The sequence below is a fragment of the Otolemur garnettii genome, unplaced genomic scaffold, assembly GCF_000181295.1.
Source record: "Otolemur garnettii isolate 467f Iridium unplaced genomic scaffold, OtoGar3 scaffold00181, whole genome shotgun sequence".
Classification (NCBI taxonomy): Eukaryota; Metazoa; Chordata; class Mammalia; order Primates; family Galagidae; genus Otolemur; species Otolemur garnettii.
Genome location: NW_003852576.1, coordinates 115,068 through 133,248, shown reverse-complemented (window position 1 = coordinate 133,248; position 18,181 = coordinate 115,068). Strand labels below are relative to the sequence as shown.

The 18,181-nt window shown below is 41.4% G+C and overlaps 1 protein-coding gene across 1 annotated transcript in view; it reads right to left on the bottom strand.

Annotated features, from left to right (window-relative positions):
- FAM114A1 (family with sequence similarity 114 member A1) overlaps positions 1-18,181 on the bottom strand; it is a 57,370-nt gene that overhangs the window by 32,099 nt on the left and 7,090 nt on the right. The window contains exons 2-4 of the mRNA XM_003800679.1: positions 14,188-14,275; positions 2,125-2,238; positions 1,894-2,000 (exon numbers count right to left, since the gene is read on the bottom strand). Of these exons, the coding sequence (XP_003800727.1) occupies positions 1,894-2,000; positions 2,125-2,238; positions 14,188-14,275 (309 nt within the window). The remainder of the gene's footprint in view (positions 1-1,893; positions 2,001-2,124; positions 2,239-14,187; positions 14,276-18,181) is intronic.

Genomic DNA, 18,181 nt, shown 5'->3' with positions numbered 1-18,181 from the left:
CTCTCACTCTAGAGAATTCTTTAATCTAGGGCCTTGGAGTGTAGGCCCCTCAGGCTATTTCAGATGGCTCTTGCATACTTTCAGAAACTAGCAATAACTAGCTGTAATTAGTATATTCATGAAATAAGACAGGTTGATTTCCATGTAATTCTGGCTTTAAAAATTGTTCTATTATAGACTTATCTCCCTGAAAAATGCCCTTGTCAGCCATTGTTTTCTTGAAAAAAATGAGATAACCAAGACTTACTCATATAAACTATTCAAGTGAATGGAACAGTGTCTGTTTCTTTGCAGCCTCGTCTGTGTTTATACCCTGACTGTGTAACCAGAATTACAATATGCATACATCTGCATTTTCCCACCAAACATTAAAAGATATAAATTATATTTTATTATATTATTATCTATATGCATTTCCCCAATTATTCATTAATTATTAAATAGCAATATCAAATTTCATTGAATTAATAAACCTTATTAGTCACATCCATCTTGGGCATTTAGACTTGGTTTCAGATTTGGGAGCCGATCCATAATCATGCTTTAAAATGTTTTTTTTTTTTTTTTCTGGCTGGGGCCAGGTTTGAACCTGCCACCTCCGGTATAAGGGGCAGGCAACCTACTCCTTTGAGCCACAGGTGCCACCCAAAACAGTGGAATTTTTTTTTGGCCGGGGCTAGGTTTGAACCTGCCACCTGTGGTATATGGGGTTGGAGCCCTACTCCTTCAGCCACAGGCTTAAAATGGGTTTTAAGAGGAATACACTAAAAAATAAAATAAAATAAAGGATATCAGTAATTCACACTTCTGTGTAATTTGCTTTATTCCCTACTAACATCCTGTGGGGGAGTACATTATTGGAAATAAAATGGGAGAAGGAAGGACAAGGGGACTTTTAGGGAGGCAGACCTGGTGGGGTGGTGGCATCTGGAAGGGGGTGAAGGAGGATGGAGAAAGCACAGGAGGGAATGTGAGGATCCCAAGACAAACTCAGAGTGCCCTGTACTGTACAGAGAGGCTGTGAATTCGTGTCTTACAGCAGACATTGGAAGAGCTCCCTCTGTCCTTAGTCCTACAAACTCCCCCATGGGGGTGCCTGACATCTCAAACACATTTGCTGCTTCTCCTTCACCCTACCCAGTCCAGGGGTCCTCAGGTAGGAAGGGGAGGAGTGGTTGTTTTCTATATTTTTGCCCTGAAGCCCCAAAGTCTGGGTAGGACATTCTCATATGTTTCCCATAGTGCTGGTTTCTTTTCATACCTCTAGGTCATTGCCTCTAGAACATCTAATACCTCTAGGACATTGTACTCTCTTGTTAGTCTGTGTCCAGCATCTAACCAAGCTCCTGGCACATACTGATGTTTATGTTTTTATAGATGAATTAAAGAATGACTAAATAGGTCATTCTTCATTCAATAGCGGTGGGGGAAAAACAGTGATCTGTGCCTGGAAATACTTTAGAAACACATCTGAGCTATGATTCCTGACTCATTACTGGTACTTTGTTATTTGAATGGTTTTATGATTTTTTAAATTTAAGAGAAACCGACCATTTAGGAAAAACAGCTGTCCCAGCTCTGACGAAGAGTTCTCTCTCCCCACAACCAGAGGCTGTCCTTGCTGCAGCTGGGAAGGACACTGTTAAATCAGACTGAAAAATATTCCTCTAAACAACTCCTTTCTTTTAAACATAAAACGTATTTCATTTTGCCCTTATTATTCTGGATACAAGGTTACGCTTACTCTGTAGCACAAAGCATCAAAGAACCTATAATCCAAAGTTATGAGCAAGGCCATCTTTTCTCTGATGTATCTAGGTCACTGGTAAATAGAAATATCAAAAGAAGGCCTTGGGAAACACACGGAAAGAGAGGAAGCAGCTAATGACTTACTGTGTTTTGAACCACATTGGTGATGGCTGACAGCATGCCCCGAGACCCTGATGAAGGAGAGGTGGGTGGGCTTTCTGCAGGGCCCTGATCTGCAGTCACATCTGTTACTAAAGAGAAGAAAAAATCCTTACAGAGTTTATTTTGTAGATCTTAGCTTGGAAACCTTCTAATTGTGCACATGTTGTAATCAAGCCCAAGTCCAAGATCACCCTAAGTAAACACCCCACTCACTTTCAGGGACTCTGTGTTCAGTATCAGTTTGGGTCCCTTCAGGAGATCCAGAATTTACACTGTGAATCCGTAGGGTAGCTCCTGCTTTTTCCTTGACTGCTGTCAATCCATGACCTATTAGGATAAAAATACAGTTCATGGATATGTTAGAAATCCATGGTCTACAGATCCTCTAGCCGGGCAGTCCCCAGCTCAAGGGCTGCAGACTGGTACCACTCTGTGGCCTGTTGGGAACTGGGCTGCACAGAAGGAGGTGAGTGGTGATGAGTGAGTGAAGCTTCATCTGTGTTTACAGCTGCTCCCCATCACACCAAAGCCCTGTGTCCTGTCAGATCACCAGCAACATGAGATTCTCACAGGAGCAGGAATTCCACTGTAAACTGTGCCCGTGAGGGATCTAGGTCTCACGCTCCGTATGAGAATCTAAAGACTGATGATCTGACATGGAGCTGAGGTGTGATGCTAGGGGAGCAGCTGCAAATACAGGATGGCTGGGCTAGGTGCAGGAAAACAAGCTCAGGGCTCCCACTATTCTGTATGAGGGGCAGTTGTATAATTATTTCATTTTATATTACAGTGTATAATAATAGAAATAAAGTGCACAATAAATGTAATGCACTTGAATCATCCTCAAACTATTCCCCTCCATCCCTGGTCCATGGAAAAATTGTTTTTCACAAAACTGGTCCCTGGGGCCAAAAAGGTCAGGGACTGCTTCTCTAGCTAATCTCACAAAGCGACTCTAAGTTGCAGATGTCCATCTTTATTCAGGGAAAAGGGTGAAGAGCAGGGGAATCCCTGCTTCCTCAGAGGTGGGTTCCAGTGTGAGCTTGGCACTGCCACTGCCTGGATGAGTGACTTTGGAGAAGTCACCTAGCCTCTCTGTGACTCAGTTTCCTCATTGGGTTACCGTGAGGAGCACACGAGATACACGTATGTGAAGTGCTGCCAGATGCTGTCTTGTGCCCATCTGCTTCTTGGCTGCCTACTGCCCACCTGAGTTCCAAACTCAAGACACCATCTTTGAACAGTGGACCTGTCCTACGCTCTCGACTCTTTTCTAAGTTCCTTATGGCACACAGTCCTTGTCCATTTTCCGATTCCTTGCAGGAATCGCATCACAGGTGCTCAATTAATACTGGGTGAATTGAAGTCAGCTGAGCCTTAACATGTTCCTTTAAAGGGTCAGGCATGTCTTTAGACATGGAGAGTGAAGGGTCTGGAACCCAGGTCCCCAAATCAAAAGTCAAGTGGGGAAACCAGGAAGGCTGCTTAGCGGCTCTGACAGTTGTCTTAAGAAGTAATGGTCCAAGCAAGCTTTCCCAGTAGTCAGCCAGGCTGCAGGGGGCTGGGGTCTTACTTCCTCTGAGCAGGGACAGCGGCTTTATTCCTCCAGGGCCCCACATGGTGGATATTCAATAACTAGCCTGTAGATGGTCCAAGTGGTGATTTGAGTTTTTGAAGAAGCAACAGAGGCTGCCATTGTAAAAGCAGTCCTAGGAAGACTTCCCTAGGGACTGGGCAAACTCCGGGTGTTAAAATGCAAGGCAGCAGCAATATTAATAGGTGGGGGGAAAGTTCCAAGTCACAGCAGGATTTGAGAGCTAAACAGAACCACCTACTCTTAGAAGGCACCGTTAAAATGACCCGTTAGTTGTCCACTTCCTGAATAAGAAAGAGGAAAACCTGGACAAATCCCAAGCCCAAAGAGTAGTATTTTACCTACAGTAACCTTATTTATCAGAGGACTTTTTCTTTCTTTCTTTTTTTTTTTTTTAGAGACAGAGCCTCACTTTATCACCCTCACTAGAGCACTCTGGAGTCACAGCTCACAGCAACCTCCAGCTCTTGGGCTTAGATGATTCTCTTGCCTCAGCCTCCTGAGTAGCTGAGACTACAGGTGCCTGACACAATGCCTGGCTATTTTTTTTTGTTGCAGTTCTGCTGGGGCTGGGTTTGAACCCGCCACCCTCGGTATACGGGGCCGGTGCCCTATTCACTGAGCCACAGGCGCCTCCCAGAGGATTTTTAACACAAACAAGGCACTGGTATTTACCAAATATAGGACTAATTATATCCAGTGGGTACATAACCTAGGAAGCCCTAAAACTTAAGAAACATTACTGACATTATTTACAACTTTGATTACACACAGAAATAGAGTAGAACCTCCACAGTTAACCACCTCCCTAAGCTGACCTAATTTGCATAGACCAGAGATGCACAGCAGGCCTAGTTCCTTGTGTTGACCACCTCTGTGTGTTGACCTTTTGGTTGCAGTCCCATGGGTGGTCGACTTACAGAAGCTCTACTGTACCTCTACATTCCTGTGCAGATCATTACACACAATCCAAACTCATTATTAGTAACTCAAAAAGCTAAAGATGTACTATAACTGCTAAAATTAAGACGAATTCTCTCGTTTCCAGTGAATTCCAAGCATTTCAATGGAAATTTAGCTGAAGTTTCAGTAACATATTTAAGTAATAGGATAGAATCATCTAAACTCTTTTACATACTGAATCCATACTCCCCACCATTAAAAAAAGAACACATATGTTTTCCAAAAGGAAATAATGTGCAAATCTCAACCCATAATTCTCATCGAGATTTCTGAGAGCCTAACGAAGAAAAAATGGGTTGAGGAGACTGGAAGACACCATCTGCTCCAACGTCATTGTTTAAATTGTATAAGAAAGATGATTCCCCACTGAGATCACTTCAGGGTTTTAATGAACGTCATATTCATTGCCATCTCTTTCACCTTCTCCCCGCCTTTCAGGTTAGAGCCATGTCTGGTCCTTTTGGAAGGGAAACAGCTTCTCATCATCTCAGAACACAAACAATCCTGTCTACACAAGCTGCCTCGAGAAAGCCCACTTTGTTTCTGGAAGGAAATACCATTTTTTTGTGTGCATACAAATGGGATCTGTCTGTTTCACAGATGTGAACATACGCTGCTGCTTCAACTATATTTGCTGATTAACAATTTTTTTCTGCATTTTTTTGTTAGTCAAAGTAACTTTACTGCATTCTACTGGAAATTTAAAGTAGAGCTTCACGTTTATGTATAAGTTGTAATTTTTCATAGCCAATTTTTTAGACAGTGCCACACCCTACTCTGAAGAGTAACTTTTAAAACTTTACTTAGTGTGACATCTAGTGCTCAGAAAAAGAAAATCATAATATGGAGTCACTGTGACTGGGAGTGATTCATTTCCAGGGATATTGATTGGGTGCTACCAATAAGCAAAAAATAACAAATATGAATAATACTACAGTGTACAGTTCATGGATTAATTTCTTCACATCGTCATGAACCCTCTCTGAAGGCAGCATGATAAAACCTACCTCCCAGGGTTTTGTGAGATTATTGAGGAGGAATGTGTGATACCCCTGCTATAGCCAACGTTTATCAGGGGCTTACGGTGCCCCAGGCACTGTACTAAATGTTTTTAGTACAGCAAATTATCTCATTTAATCATCTCACCAACCTCATGATGTAAGAGATACTATCAAACCCATTTCGTAACTCAGAAAATGGGTGAGGTGAAATCACTTGCCCCATTTCCCAAAGCTGATAAGTGACAGAGGCAGGATTTGAACCCAGTCATTGACTCTACAACCCACGTCATTTTATTTATTTATTTTTAAGAGCCCCTCCCCTAGGGGGCGTGTCATATACCCTGGCAATGTGCACTGTAGGTCAGATCCCACCTCATGTGGTCCCTCCTCCTGCCAATCGTCCTCCCCCTCCCGCCTCCCTCTACCCCCCATACTAGACTGTATTTGTGTTTTATTGTTCATATGAGCATGCCATTGTTTACATATTGATTTCATGTTAGCATGGAGTACATTGGATATTCATTTTTCCATTCTTTGTAACTCCTTGGCAATCACATCCTTGGTAAGAGCTTCCTCCTTTTTAAAACATTGTTTTATTAAAAAATGAGCTTGACTTACTTTACCTTGACCAAACAGCAAGGTGAAGGTAATTTCCACTGTGAAACCTGACCCTAACCCTCCCCTCTTGACTATGCCTTATGGAGGTATAGCCTGATGTTTTTAGGGTCATCTCTGTGCTGGCTGAGTTCTCAGGATGCTGGGCACTGCTATCTCAGACACGTAGGTTAGTTTTTCTTCTCAAAAAGCACTGTGGTTTCCCTAAGCTCTCTTCTTGTTAGTTCCACCAAACTCAAAATGCCATTGAAGGGACATCTCCCCTCTTCCTGGAAAGATGAAACAGTTTGCTGATGGTGGGAGGTTCTCTCTGACCAAGTGGTAACTGAGGGAAGCAACAACAGGAGCAGTTCTCAACCTGTGGGTCGTGACCCCCTTGTGAAAATACATTGCGGCATTAGGAAGGTTGAGAACCCTGGCTCGGGGGGTGGGTTCTATGGGTCCCTATGCTGAAAGACCCCAGGAAGGGCACCTGTTAATTCATCAGCAGGGCTTCTTGCTTTTAGTTTGCTTCACTACTGAATACCTTTCCTTCTTTTTTTTTTTTTATTTTCTCTTTTCTTTTTAAAAAAACATATGTGCAAAAAAGAAACTAAAAAAAACCTCTCCATAATATCATTTTCCTGATATAGCTGGTTAAATTTTTGATTCTTCTAATTTTTTGGTGGTAAAATGCATGTAAGATTTATCATCTTAACCATTCCTAAGTGGATACAGCATATACACAACCAGCACTACACCTCATCTCCACAACGCTTCTTCTCTTGTAAAACTGAACTAAATACCATTAAACAATAATTCCCCCACTCTCCTTCCCACCAGCCCCTGGTAACCTTCATTCTCTTTCTGTCTCTATGATTTTGACTACTGTGAATACTTCATGGATGTAGCATGATACAGCATTTGCTTGTGACTGGCTTATTTCACTTTGCACAATGTCCTCAAGGTTCGTCCACCTTATGGCATATGTCAGAAGTTCCTTCCTTTTTGAGGCTGAATAATATTCCATTGTGTGGATATAGCACATTTCGCTTATCCACTCATCTGTAGGTGGTCACTTAGGCCACTTCCATGTTCCAGCTCTTATGAATAATGCTGCTATGATTGTGGGTATACAGTTATCTCTTAGAAACCTTATGCTCAATTCTTTTGGATATATACCCAGAAGTGCAACTGGTGGATCATATGGCAATCCTATCTTTAGTTTTTGAGGAACTGCCATACCATCTTCTACAGTGTCGGTTCTCATCCTGTGGGTCGCGACCCCATTGGGGGTTGAATGACCCTTTCACAGCGGCCACCTATACATCCTGCATATCTAAGGTGACCAGATTTTAACATTGATAAAGCGGGACAACATGGCCGGGGGCAGGGTGGGGGCGGGGCAGGGGTCTTAACATAGTTAAAGTCTTGGCACACACAGACAACTGTGGGCATCTACTTCTGAAGTGACCCAGTGACATTCAGCAGTGAGGGATGTAGGACCTTTCCTAGAATGAGTGCGTGAACTTATTTGTCAGACCTCATACAACAACAGCTCTGATGGCCATTCCAGAAAAAGAATTCCAAAATTGCTTTGAAGGGTGAACTAGGTGCTAGCCTTGGTGCAGAACTTCTCAAGGGGAATACTTCAAAGGTGACTAGTGATATTCAGCAATGAGGTGCATAGCACTTTTTCCATAATGAATTTGTGAACTTGATTGTCTGACCTGGAGATACACACACCCCGCACACACGGGTGGCCATAAAGTTTGTACACAACTATTTTAAATTGCACATGAACTTTATGGCCGCTCTGTATATACATACCGTGTTTCGGGCCCTTTGGTCAATGAATTCAAGATATTACAAAAAGTTGTGAAGAGCAGTTGCTTGGAAATACACATAGTTATTATGCCATGCTCAACTAAAAGCCAACAATGGTGTATCAAAAAGAGGAGCCGATCAACCTTTCTTTTGGAAAAGTCTTCCTTCTCCATAATCATGATTCAGGTCCATAATCAAATGCTCTAATCCCTTTAGGTTTGAAATTGACGGGAAGTGTTACTGAACTGATAGTGTTTGCTGACCCCGTGCCTCATCCATAGATTCTACAGGATTGTGGACAAATTCCAAGTGTTAATCCTATTATTTTTGTATCAAGGACCTTTGAGAATTTCCACATCATCAGTAATGTCACCTTCAAAAATGAATCTATGAGCTACCGATAGTAATTTATAGGGTGAGGTGTTTTCACTGCAGTACCAGTTTGACATGTTTGCCATTCTCTGTAATAAACACTGTCATTATTTCTGACAGGCCTGGTAGAAGAAGTTTAGTTAAAATGTGTGGAAGGAAAAAATTGTGTAACTTGGGAGAGGATGGAGAAGTGGAACAATGGTGATTTTGCAAAGGCAATAAACAGATCAGATATGGACACCCTCCCCAGCCCACCTCAGGCACTCCTGTGGAAGGTGTTTGTTTAGACTCATAAAACTGTCAAAACTAGAATTTCAAATTTCAGGCCACTGGTAGTATCTAGAAACAAATTACTCCGTTCTACTGTAGAGCTTTTTCTTTGGCCTCCTCTTGTATGTGGCGGTATTGTTTTAGTTTCAATACTGGTCTATCACTCTCAGCTTAGGAATTTATCTCAGGAAAATGTGGGTCTACTAGATGCTTGTGGGAAATCGTATGTAGCTGGTTTTCACATCATGTTGTTACCATCAAAATTCCTTTTTTGTGGTTACATTTTCCTACTTAAAAAAAAAAATTCCCACTCTGGTTTCTGCTTGGGAAAAAGAACCATTTATGTTGCATTTTATGAATTTGTTGAAAGCATTGGTGGCAGGTGATTGAGTCTTAGACTATAATGGTGTGGATGTGGATGAACCAAATGCCAAGGTCAAGGCCTCTCTGAAAAGAATTGCCGGCTGGAAAATGATTTCATACATGCATTGGGTAGGTCATTTTTTCTTATTTTCCTTTGACCTTAGGGTCAAAGCAGTGAGGCAAAAGATAAAATATAAAAATAAAAAGGAATTAAAGGTCAATCAATTTTCTGTAGTTTTCCACTTAACACAGTAGTGGCAAATATCTTTCTCCTTCTAACTAGCCACACAATATGGGATCATCATATTCTAGAAGTTGGAAGGGACCTTGGAATTCCTCAAGTTCCCCCACCCACACCTTTCCACATAAAGAACCTGAGTCTCAGACAGGTTAAGTGCCTGGGGTAGCAACTGACAGTCTCTTGTGATCACAGACAGGTTAGTAACATTCAAGACCTGACCTCAGGTCTTTTAATTCATGGTGCAGAGCTCATTCCCAGAGAGTACCATTTTCCAGAAGTTTCTATTCTCCAATTACTCTCCTGCCAACTCTAAATACTTCTGACTATTCTAACTGCAGTTTTTCAACAACTGTAAGAAGTATTGGTTTCTATTTCTAGAGCTCAGTTGATAGCTCTGTGTTTTGTTAAGGGGTGTGTTTTGTACTCCCGTCTGCAACTGGAATTACCCTGGGGGTAACATGAGCTTTCTGAGTGGAAATCAATTGCAATTGAACATGTGGTTATTTTCTTTCTTTACTTTCCACAGGCAATTTATAAACCTTCAAGAGCTTGTCTATTGCTGTGAGTGATCTGTTTTCCAATAAGTTTCTTTTCCCAATGATAATAAACTGTTAATGCTGCAAAGCCCTTGGGTTGATATTATGCCTGCACCTAACGGTGGTTGTATCTAGCTTGCCTCTCTCAGTCCCAAGACTCCAGCACCACATGGACGGCAGTCCAGGCAGGCACCCATAACCTCTTAAAGCCTGTGTTCACAGATGGTTGAGCACCATTCCAACCTGTGCTTCGGGCTGTGAGGTTGGCTATGGCATCTCTCCCTGTGTGGGATACTTGTGACCCTATTACCTTTTGTGATGCAAATTTCCAACACTGCTGTTTATTTCCAGCCTTGGAACCCATGACTTCAGCCTCCTCTTACGCTACACGATTGAGTTCTGTATCAGGTCTACATAGATGCTTATCTAGTTTCAAAGTACATATTGCTATTGTTTTAGCTATTATCACTATGTAAATTCCCAGCATGTCCTAACCATGCTTAAGGAGCAATTAATGGATGGTATTTCCATTTGTATTTCTATTGTATTCATTGAGGTATGATGACCAGTGGTGATGAACAATGTTAGTACCTGCTTTTGTCCAAAGGCATTTTTAGAAAGAACATCAATATTTCAGAAATTTTATCATCTTCCTCACGTACCCTTTGTCATTGCAGGTACAACCAACAAAAAATTTCAAAGACTTACTTCATTTTCAAAAGTCTATCATGTAGCCAGAGCCATTAAAAAATACACAGATTTAGGGACTGGTGATGTAATGGATAAGGATTTCAAACAGAAAAGAGAAGTGTGGTAGGTAGTATGGCCATGCACCATGTAACAATATTTCAGACAATAACGGACCACCCATATGACAGTGATCCCATAAGATTACATACTGCATTTGTACTGTATCTTTTCTATGTTTAGATACATAAATATTTATTATTGTGTTCCAGTTGCCTACAGAATTCAGAACAATACCATGCTGCCCGGGTTTACGGCCTAGGGGCAGGAGGCTATCCCATATATCCTATGGTATAGTAAGATATCCCATGAAGATTTTGTACAATGATGAAAACATCTAACAAACCATTTCTCAGAAGGTATGACCATATTAAGACATGGCCCCTAAAATTCTTGTGACCCCCCGTTGTATACATCCTACGTAATCTTTTCCCCTTTGAGTCTGGGCAGGGGTCCCTCCCAGCACCTAGGGGCTGCCCTCAAGTCCTTCTTCAAAGCCAGCAGGATCATCTCTCTCATGCTTCAATTCTCTACCTTAGAAGGGCCCAGTCCCTTCTAAGCGCTCTCCTGATCAGTGTAGGCCCACCAAGGATGATCTTGTTTGAGTCACTCAAATTCAAATAATTAAGGACCTTACTTACATCTTCTTTTCTGCCAGATAGAATAGCCAATGACAGAAATGAAATTCCATTATATTTTCACTTTTGTCCAGACTCTGAGATTGAGGGAAGCCCCTAGGTGCTGGGAGGGACCCCCGGATAGAAAGCAGGAGGAGAGTGGGGACCTTAGTCTTAACAGCTGCAAGGAACTGAATTCTGCAACAACCTAACTGACCTTGAAAGGTGACTGACTCCTTCTAAGCAGGGGTGCCAGCTGAGCAGGCATCCTCGTGTCTGGGCCCCTCCTGGCTGCACCTGCCTATCTGCCCAGTCATAGCTGCCATGTAGCCTTAGGCAAAGGCGGCTTCACAGAAGAACACAGCTGGCTGTCATCTTGACTTTAACCTGGTGAGATTTTGGACAGCTACCCCATACATGGACTCCTGACTCACGGAAACTGTCAAATGTATGTTGTTGTAAGCTTCTAAGTTTGTAATTATTTCCTATACCTGAACTTCACTCTGATACTGTATGGGACCATGTGCAGACGCCATACAGTCTCAGAGAAACCACATCTTCACCAACCCTAAGAGGTAAAGCGGCAAGGGACTGGCACAGTGACCATGCCACAGGCAGTTCGTTATCTTTCTAGGTTTTTCTGGATTAGTTACTATACAGAGCCAGGTGAGGACCAGCAGAACTTTTAGTTACTGAGGGGGTAACATGAAGCCGTTTACCACCTGCCTGGTGCTGTAGACACGGGGAAATTTCAAGAGCAAGTGCAAACACAAGCTCTGACTTCAGATCAAGCCAAAAGTAATCTGCCATGGGAATCACATCCTGCTTTGTAAGCAGGAAAGCCGGCACCATCTACTGGCTACATTTGAACAAGGTAACAAAAGGCGGAGGCTTTGGAGCACACTCCACTGGAACCAAGGCTGCCCACGCACAGAGGTCAGATTACAACAAGACACCTGAGAAGATGCTGGATAGTAAATTCAATGGGTGAGCTGTCAGGTGACAGATGGAAAACCCTGGGAGGAGCTGGTAAGCCAAAAAGTCAAATGGGTACAGCCTCTGACTGATAAGAAACAATAGCAAAGGGTCTGGCCAAGCAGGGGTAGCCCAGTTCCTGGCAGATACACCTGTAAGTATGAATGAAAAGCACCTAGAATTGTGACCCACAGGGCAGACAATTTCTGTATTTACTGTGAAAGGAACTTATTTAAAATTACCTGTATAATGAAAAAGTAAATATTCCACCTATAATACAGCCTTCCAAAGCACCAAATTCATTATAAACCAGAGTGGTTTGCACACCATTTGGTTATAACTGGAAGCGTCCAGGACACTTCATTGTTTTATGATCAAAACTATGAGAGCTGTAAAATTTTAGTGACTGTATTATTTACTTTTCCATGACTTATTCCGATTAAAAAATATTTTCAAGTCACCATTTTGAGTTCTTATTTCAAAATGCATGTCACCCCTGAGTGTTGCTAGCTGCTCAAGCCATTTCATAGCCACTAAAAGTGCAAACATTTTTCAAAGGAGGATGCCCACAGGTTCTTTTCCTCACCCTTGGGAAGAGACTCTCTCCTGTTTATAAAACAAAACAGATTCTTCAACCTTAATTTGGTTAATTTTGTCATCTGGATATGTGGTATCTAAGGCATACCTGTCCCCTTCAATTAGTAATAGAGAAACATCTATTCTCCAGGCTCTCACCAGAGAAGTCAACATTGATTTGGCCACTATCTATTTTTTGCCAGAGCCCTCCTAAGAAACTAATATTTGACAGAAATGGAATTTGGAGAATCAATCTACCCCTTCTTCCAGACAGGCTAAGTTCCATCAGGTTTGATGTCTGACCTCTTTCTGACCTTGATCCATTGGGGTGGTGACACCAAGGCCTTCCTATCCCTCTTGGTGTTAGGAGTAACAGGAAATTGGACCAATTCATAGCCTATCATGATAGCCTCATAGCCAGGACTGTACCTTGAGAATAACTAAGGTAGATAACTTGAAAGCGCTGTTACCTGGGGCTTCTCTTGCCTTCCCCTTCCCCTCCACTTTCACGATGAAATGACTTGCTAAATTATCTTAGACAGCTGATAAAAACCTTCAGTTTTTATAAAGAGTAGACAGGTAACATGAAGAGTATCTTGATGAACCAATACTGATGGAGACATTGTCCATTATACTTTCTCTTTGTATAAGAACAAATACAAAAAGTTTCTTTAAAAATTTAAAATCAGCTTGGCGCCTGTGGCTCAAGTGGCTAAGGCGCCAGCCATGTACACCCAAGGTGGCAGGTTCGAATCCAGCCCGGGCCCGCCAAACAACAATGACGGCTGCAACCAAAAAATAGCCGGGCGTTGTGGCGGGTGCCTGTGGTCCCAGCTACTTGGGAGGCAGAGGCAGAAGGCTCGCTTGAGCCCAGGAGTTGGAGGTTGCTGTGAGCTGAGATGCCACGGCACTCTACCCAGGGGGACAGCTTGAGGCTCCTGTCTCAAAAAAAAAAAAAAAATTTAAAATCAAGGCTGGGCATGGTGGCTCATGCCTGTAATCCTAGCACTCTAGGAGGCTGAGGCGGGTGGATTGCCTGAGCTAGAGCGAGACTCCGTCTCTAAAAACAGCAGGGTGTTTGTGGTGGGCGCCTAAAGTCCCAGCTACTTGGGAGGCTGAGATAAGAGAACTGCTTGAGCCCAAGAGTATGAGGTTACTGTGAGCTATGACGCCATGGCACACCAGGGCAAGAGAGTGAGATTCTGTCAAAACAAAACAAAACAAAACAGAAAAAGCCCCCATCATGTTATAAAAGCCCAAATCTTATATGTAAAAGACAATATAATACAGTGGTTAAAAGACATACTATTTGGTTTCTAAATTCCAACCCAGACATTTCTGACTTTGGTCAAAATCTTAGTCTCCCTGTGATTCAGCTTCCTTATCTGAAAAATGGAGAGAATACAAGTGCCTTCTTATAGGGTTATTTTGAGGAATAAATGTAGTTAAGGAATGAATGAAGCACTTAGAACAGTAAGCACTAAAAATGGTTTGCTTATGTGCCAATGTTAAGCCCCACTGGTATTAAGGTACAATCAAAATGTCCCATCCTATTCAGCTTCCAGACTTGGTCTGCCCCAGAGCAGAGTGTAACACTTACCTACTGTGGCAGATGCAGATGAGAGCAGAGACTTGCCCCAGGAGCCCCAGCCTGCCCACCCTCCTCCACCTGGACGGGGATCCACAGCCTATAAAAAAACACATCAGCTGCAGGTCAGTAATTTAGTTTATTCCTGAATGGAAAAACACCCGTTGATTTGAAACAAGGAGAAGGCTTAAAAATAATTATCAATGATCACATCTCAATGGCTTAAAGTTTATAAGGGTAATAAAAAATCCTGACCCTTGCTGCAATGTATACTTTGGAATCAAACTGATTAGTGGTGGTGTTGGCTTCTGAGGGCTTAGTTTGAAGTGAGAAGGGAGGTTGGTGTTAACTGTGCCTCAATTCTCTCCCACTGTCTGGAAGGCAAGGACAGGGCTATGTGGGGGAAAAGATAAAACATTAGGGCACAAGAATGATTTGGAAAGGTTCAAAATGAGCAGGCCCAGGGGTAGCACCTGTGGCTCAAAGGAGTAGGGCACTGGCCCCATATGCTGGAGGTGGTGGGTTCAAATCTAGCTCCAGCCAAAAACTGCAAAAAAAAAAGGGGGGGGGGAGGCAGTTCTTACAGAGCTGAGCGAAGGTGCCCTTAACGTGGAGTTAATGTTGGAGCCTCTGGGACAGTAGGCAGAGCTCTGGGATGGGTGAAGGACAAAGTGTCTAGAGAAGTGTTGGTATCTGGGAGGTAGAGACCTTTCATTTGATGTGTCCCCTCCACTTACAATGACCCCTGTAACACATGGATGGGTTAGACTGTCCCTGGCTTTGCTGGATGCAAATTCTTTTGCTTAGGTTTTTGGAATTGGGACTGAGAGATTGTGATTCAGTGTAAGCTGTTTGCTGGAATACAAGATGAAAACTCGGTATGCCGGTGACCATATTATATCCCTCCCTCTATGAAGACTAAATATTAAGAGAAAGCAGAGTGAGCAGCATGAAGGAGATAAGTTCAGAAGACCTGGTTGGATTTCCGATGGCTTCTCAGTCCTTGGTTTCTGTCCCTCCCCAAGGCCCTGCTGCATTCTTGTCCCTGGGAGTCAATGAGATTCCCTCATTCTTGCTCACTGTTCATTTTTTGTTTTGTTTTGTTTTTTTTTTATATGTTTGGATCACTGATAGATCCCCAGAGGCTCAGAAGAGTATCTGGAATATAACAAGTGCTTATGAAATATCTGTTGAATAAATGGCTGAAATGCGTCCATTTTCTCAGTTAGGTGTGGATGCATTTCTGTTACTTGCAACCAACGAATTCTGACTCAATTAGTGAAACCACTGATTTATGTCTGCGAATACATTATAGAAAACAAGGCCAGTATAAATACATTAGGAGTTAACTATATGGAGAATCATAGCCCTTTCACTCAACAAAGAAAGAAAAAGAAGTTAAGGAGGAAGTGAAAAATTCTCATGGAGTTTGTAGATTCTATAATGTTCAACCTCCAGCTGGTCCCTCCCTTCACCCTGACAATCTTCCATCCTTGCAGATAAGAGTGGCCATGAAAAGCAGTTTTTGACCAAAGAGATATACTTATAAATGAGAAAGCCTTTGCTTTCCTGATTGATTATACAGTTACAGCTAGTGGCAACATTCTCCCCTTCCCTTTTTCCTTCCCTGAGTATAAACGTGACCCTTGAAACTGAAGTGATCATTTTTGCTGCTAGGAGGAAAAGGCCAAGCAGTCACAGAGCCACTGTTCCTAGCTCTGCTGAGCTACTAAACCAAGGTGAGAAGCTGCCCCTCTCCATTCTTTCTACTAAATGGGGGAAAAAATAGCTGTTTTGTAAACTACCATACGTTAGATTTTAGTACTTCCACCTACATTCCAAACTGCTTCATTTAGTAAATACCAAGTTCCACCCATCAATGTAAAGTACTAGTCAAGAGAAAAGGTTATGGAATTAAATACATTTCTATAATGTATTGGACTTGACCCCAGGCTTCGCCATTTTGGACTAGCAAGTTATTTTAAGCCTTCATTCCTCATTTCAATAAAGAAGAACTGTACGTACAAGAACCAATAACCTCACAGGTTATCGTAAGGACTGAAATAAAACTGTATAAAGTGGTAAGCATTGCGCCTGGCATATAATAAATACTCCATAAACATTAGCTAGTAATAATAATACGAAACTGTATTTTTAGGACTAAGAAGCAAAAAGCTTTGAAAGTTGGCCGTCATTATTTTCTTTCCGTCTGGAAACAATGAGAAGCTTGTTAACACGAATGGAAATACTCATGAATCATGACCGTCTGCTTTCATTTTTGGTGTCTACACTGATTACTGCACTTTAGCAATGGAACCCTGTGGCAATTTGAAGTTGGTGATTAATATCACTCTTTCAGAAGACAAATCACTACCCATGATTAGGAAGAGTTAATACAGTTAGGGGTGACAGCTTCTGACTCAAATTTACAATATTTATTATGCTCTGACAGCTGGCAATTGACTAGCAAATGGAAATAAATGTTAAATGAATCTAGAACTTTTTGCTGTATAAGTGACTACTTCAATTGCCTTATTAATAAAGTCCTTTTACATTGAGCTGTGACTTCTCAATTAGCTACAAAGAATATTTGTCACCAATGGCAAATTCTCTAATGACTAAATACACATCTAATATAAAAACATAAACTAAACTTTAAACATGAATTATAAATGTATGTCATCATTAATATTGTCTCCACTTTAAATGACCTTTATGTCACACACTTATGAGACTGTAAAGTAACCAGCACGGATCTCAAATCTATTATCAAATGCAGTTATTTTAAAGCTTCTCTCCCACGTAACTCCCACTTCCTTCAATAGATAACTTCACATCCTAATTCATAGAGAAAACAGAAACCATCGGATGGGACCTCTCTCAATTTCCTGTCCACTCCCCATAAACTCTTTAAATAGGAAAGATATTTACATATCTAGTACTCCATTAAAAGGTCTTTATTATTAAATATGAAATCGATTTATTTACTTTTGGCTATCAAGTTTAAAGGTATCATTAGATAGAAAGAAAATACAAATCTTAGAACTCTATCAAATTCAAAAGTCTTTAACATTTAGATGGAAAATATAGTAGAACCTCTATAAGCTGACCACCCAAGGGATTATAACAAATATTTCAACATATGGAGATGTTATGCAGTAGGAACTAGGCCTACTGTACTGATATGTACATGTGATGTATCTCTAGTCTATGAAAATTAGGTCAACTTAAGGAGGTGGTCAACTATGGAGGTTCTACTGTATAGCTACCTACCTTAAAGATCAAAGATCAACCTGGCTGTCTCAATCCCATCTGCTTGAATGGATTGAGAATCAGGCACCATGTATAACTTGCATCCAGGAATGTAAGTGGTGGGATCTATGAGACCCAACCCTTGTTAAGTTTTGTAACTCATAACACAGCTACTCTAAAAAGGGGCTCAGTACAATAGTCGGCAGGGATGTAAATTGCTCTGGAGGCTGCAGCTGTGTCAAAACATCTGCTTGAAAATGACCTCAGTTATTTCTAAGTAATTTTCTTTCTTGTTGAGTATGCATTATTCAACTCTAGGAAGATTAAAAAATTAAATATAGAAAGGTTTAAAGCATCAAAGATATGTTATTAATATTTTTGTACATATTTGATCTTTTCTGTACTCCTGACCTATTAGGGTTACAATTTTTGAAAATAACTTTAAAATGAGTAACTGATTTTCTGATTTTAGGCTGAAATGTTTTGAAGTTTATACATACTTTTATAGTATCTCCAAGGTCTTTAAATCCCCTCCATAAATTTAATTTGATGGCTTTATAACAATTATTAAGTACTCAGCAAGGTTTTATACAAGTCAATAATGAGGTACTTTAAAAGGAAACAGAATGTTTTACATTTACACCCTTAAACACATAAATGCAGTTTAAAATATTTGAATTTTGGGCAGTGCCTGTAGCTCAGTGGGTAGGGTGCCTGCCACATACACTGAGGCTGGTGGGTTCAAAACTGGCCC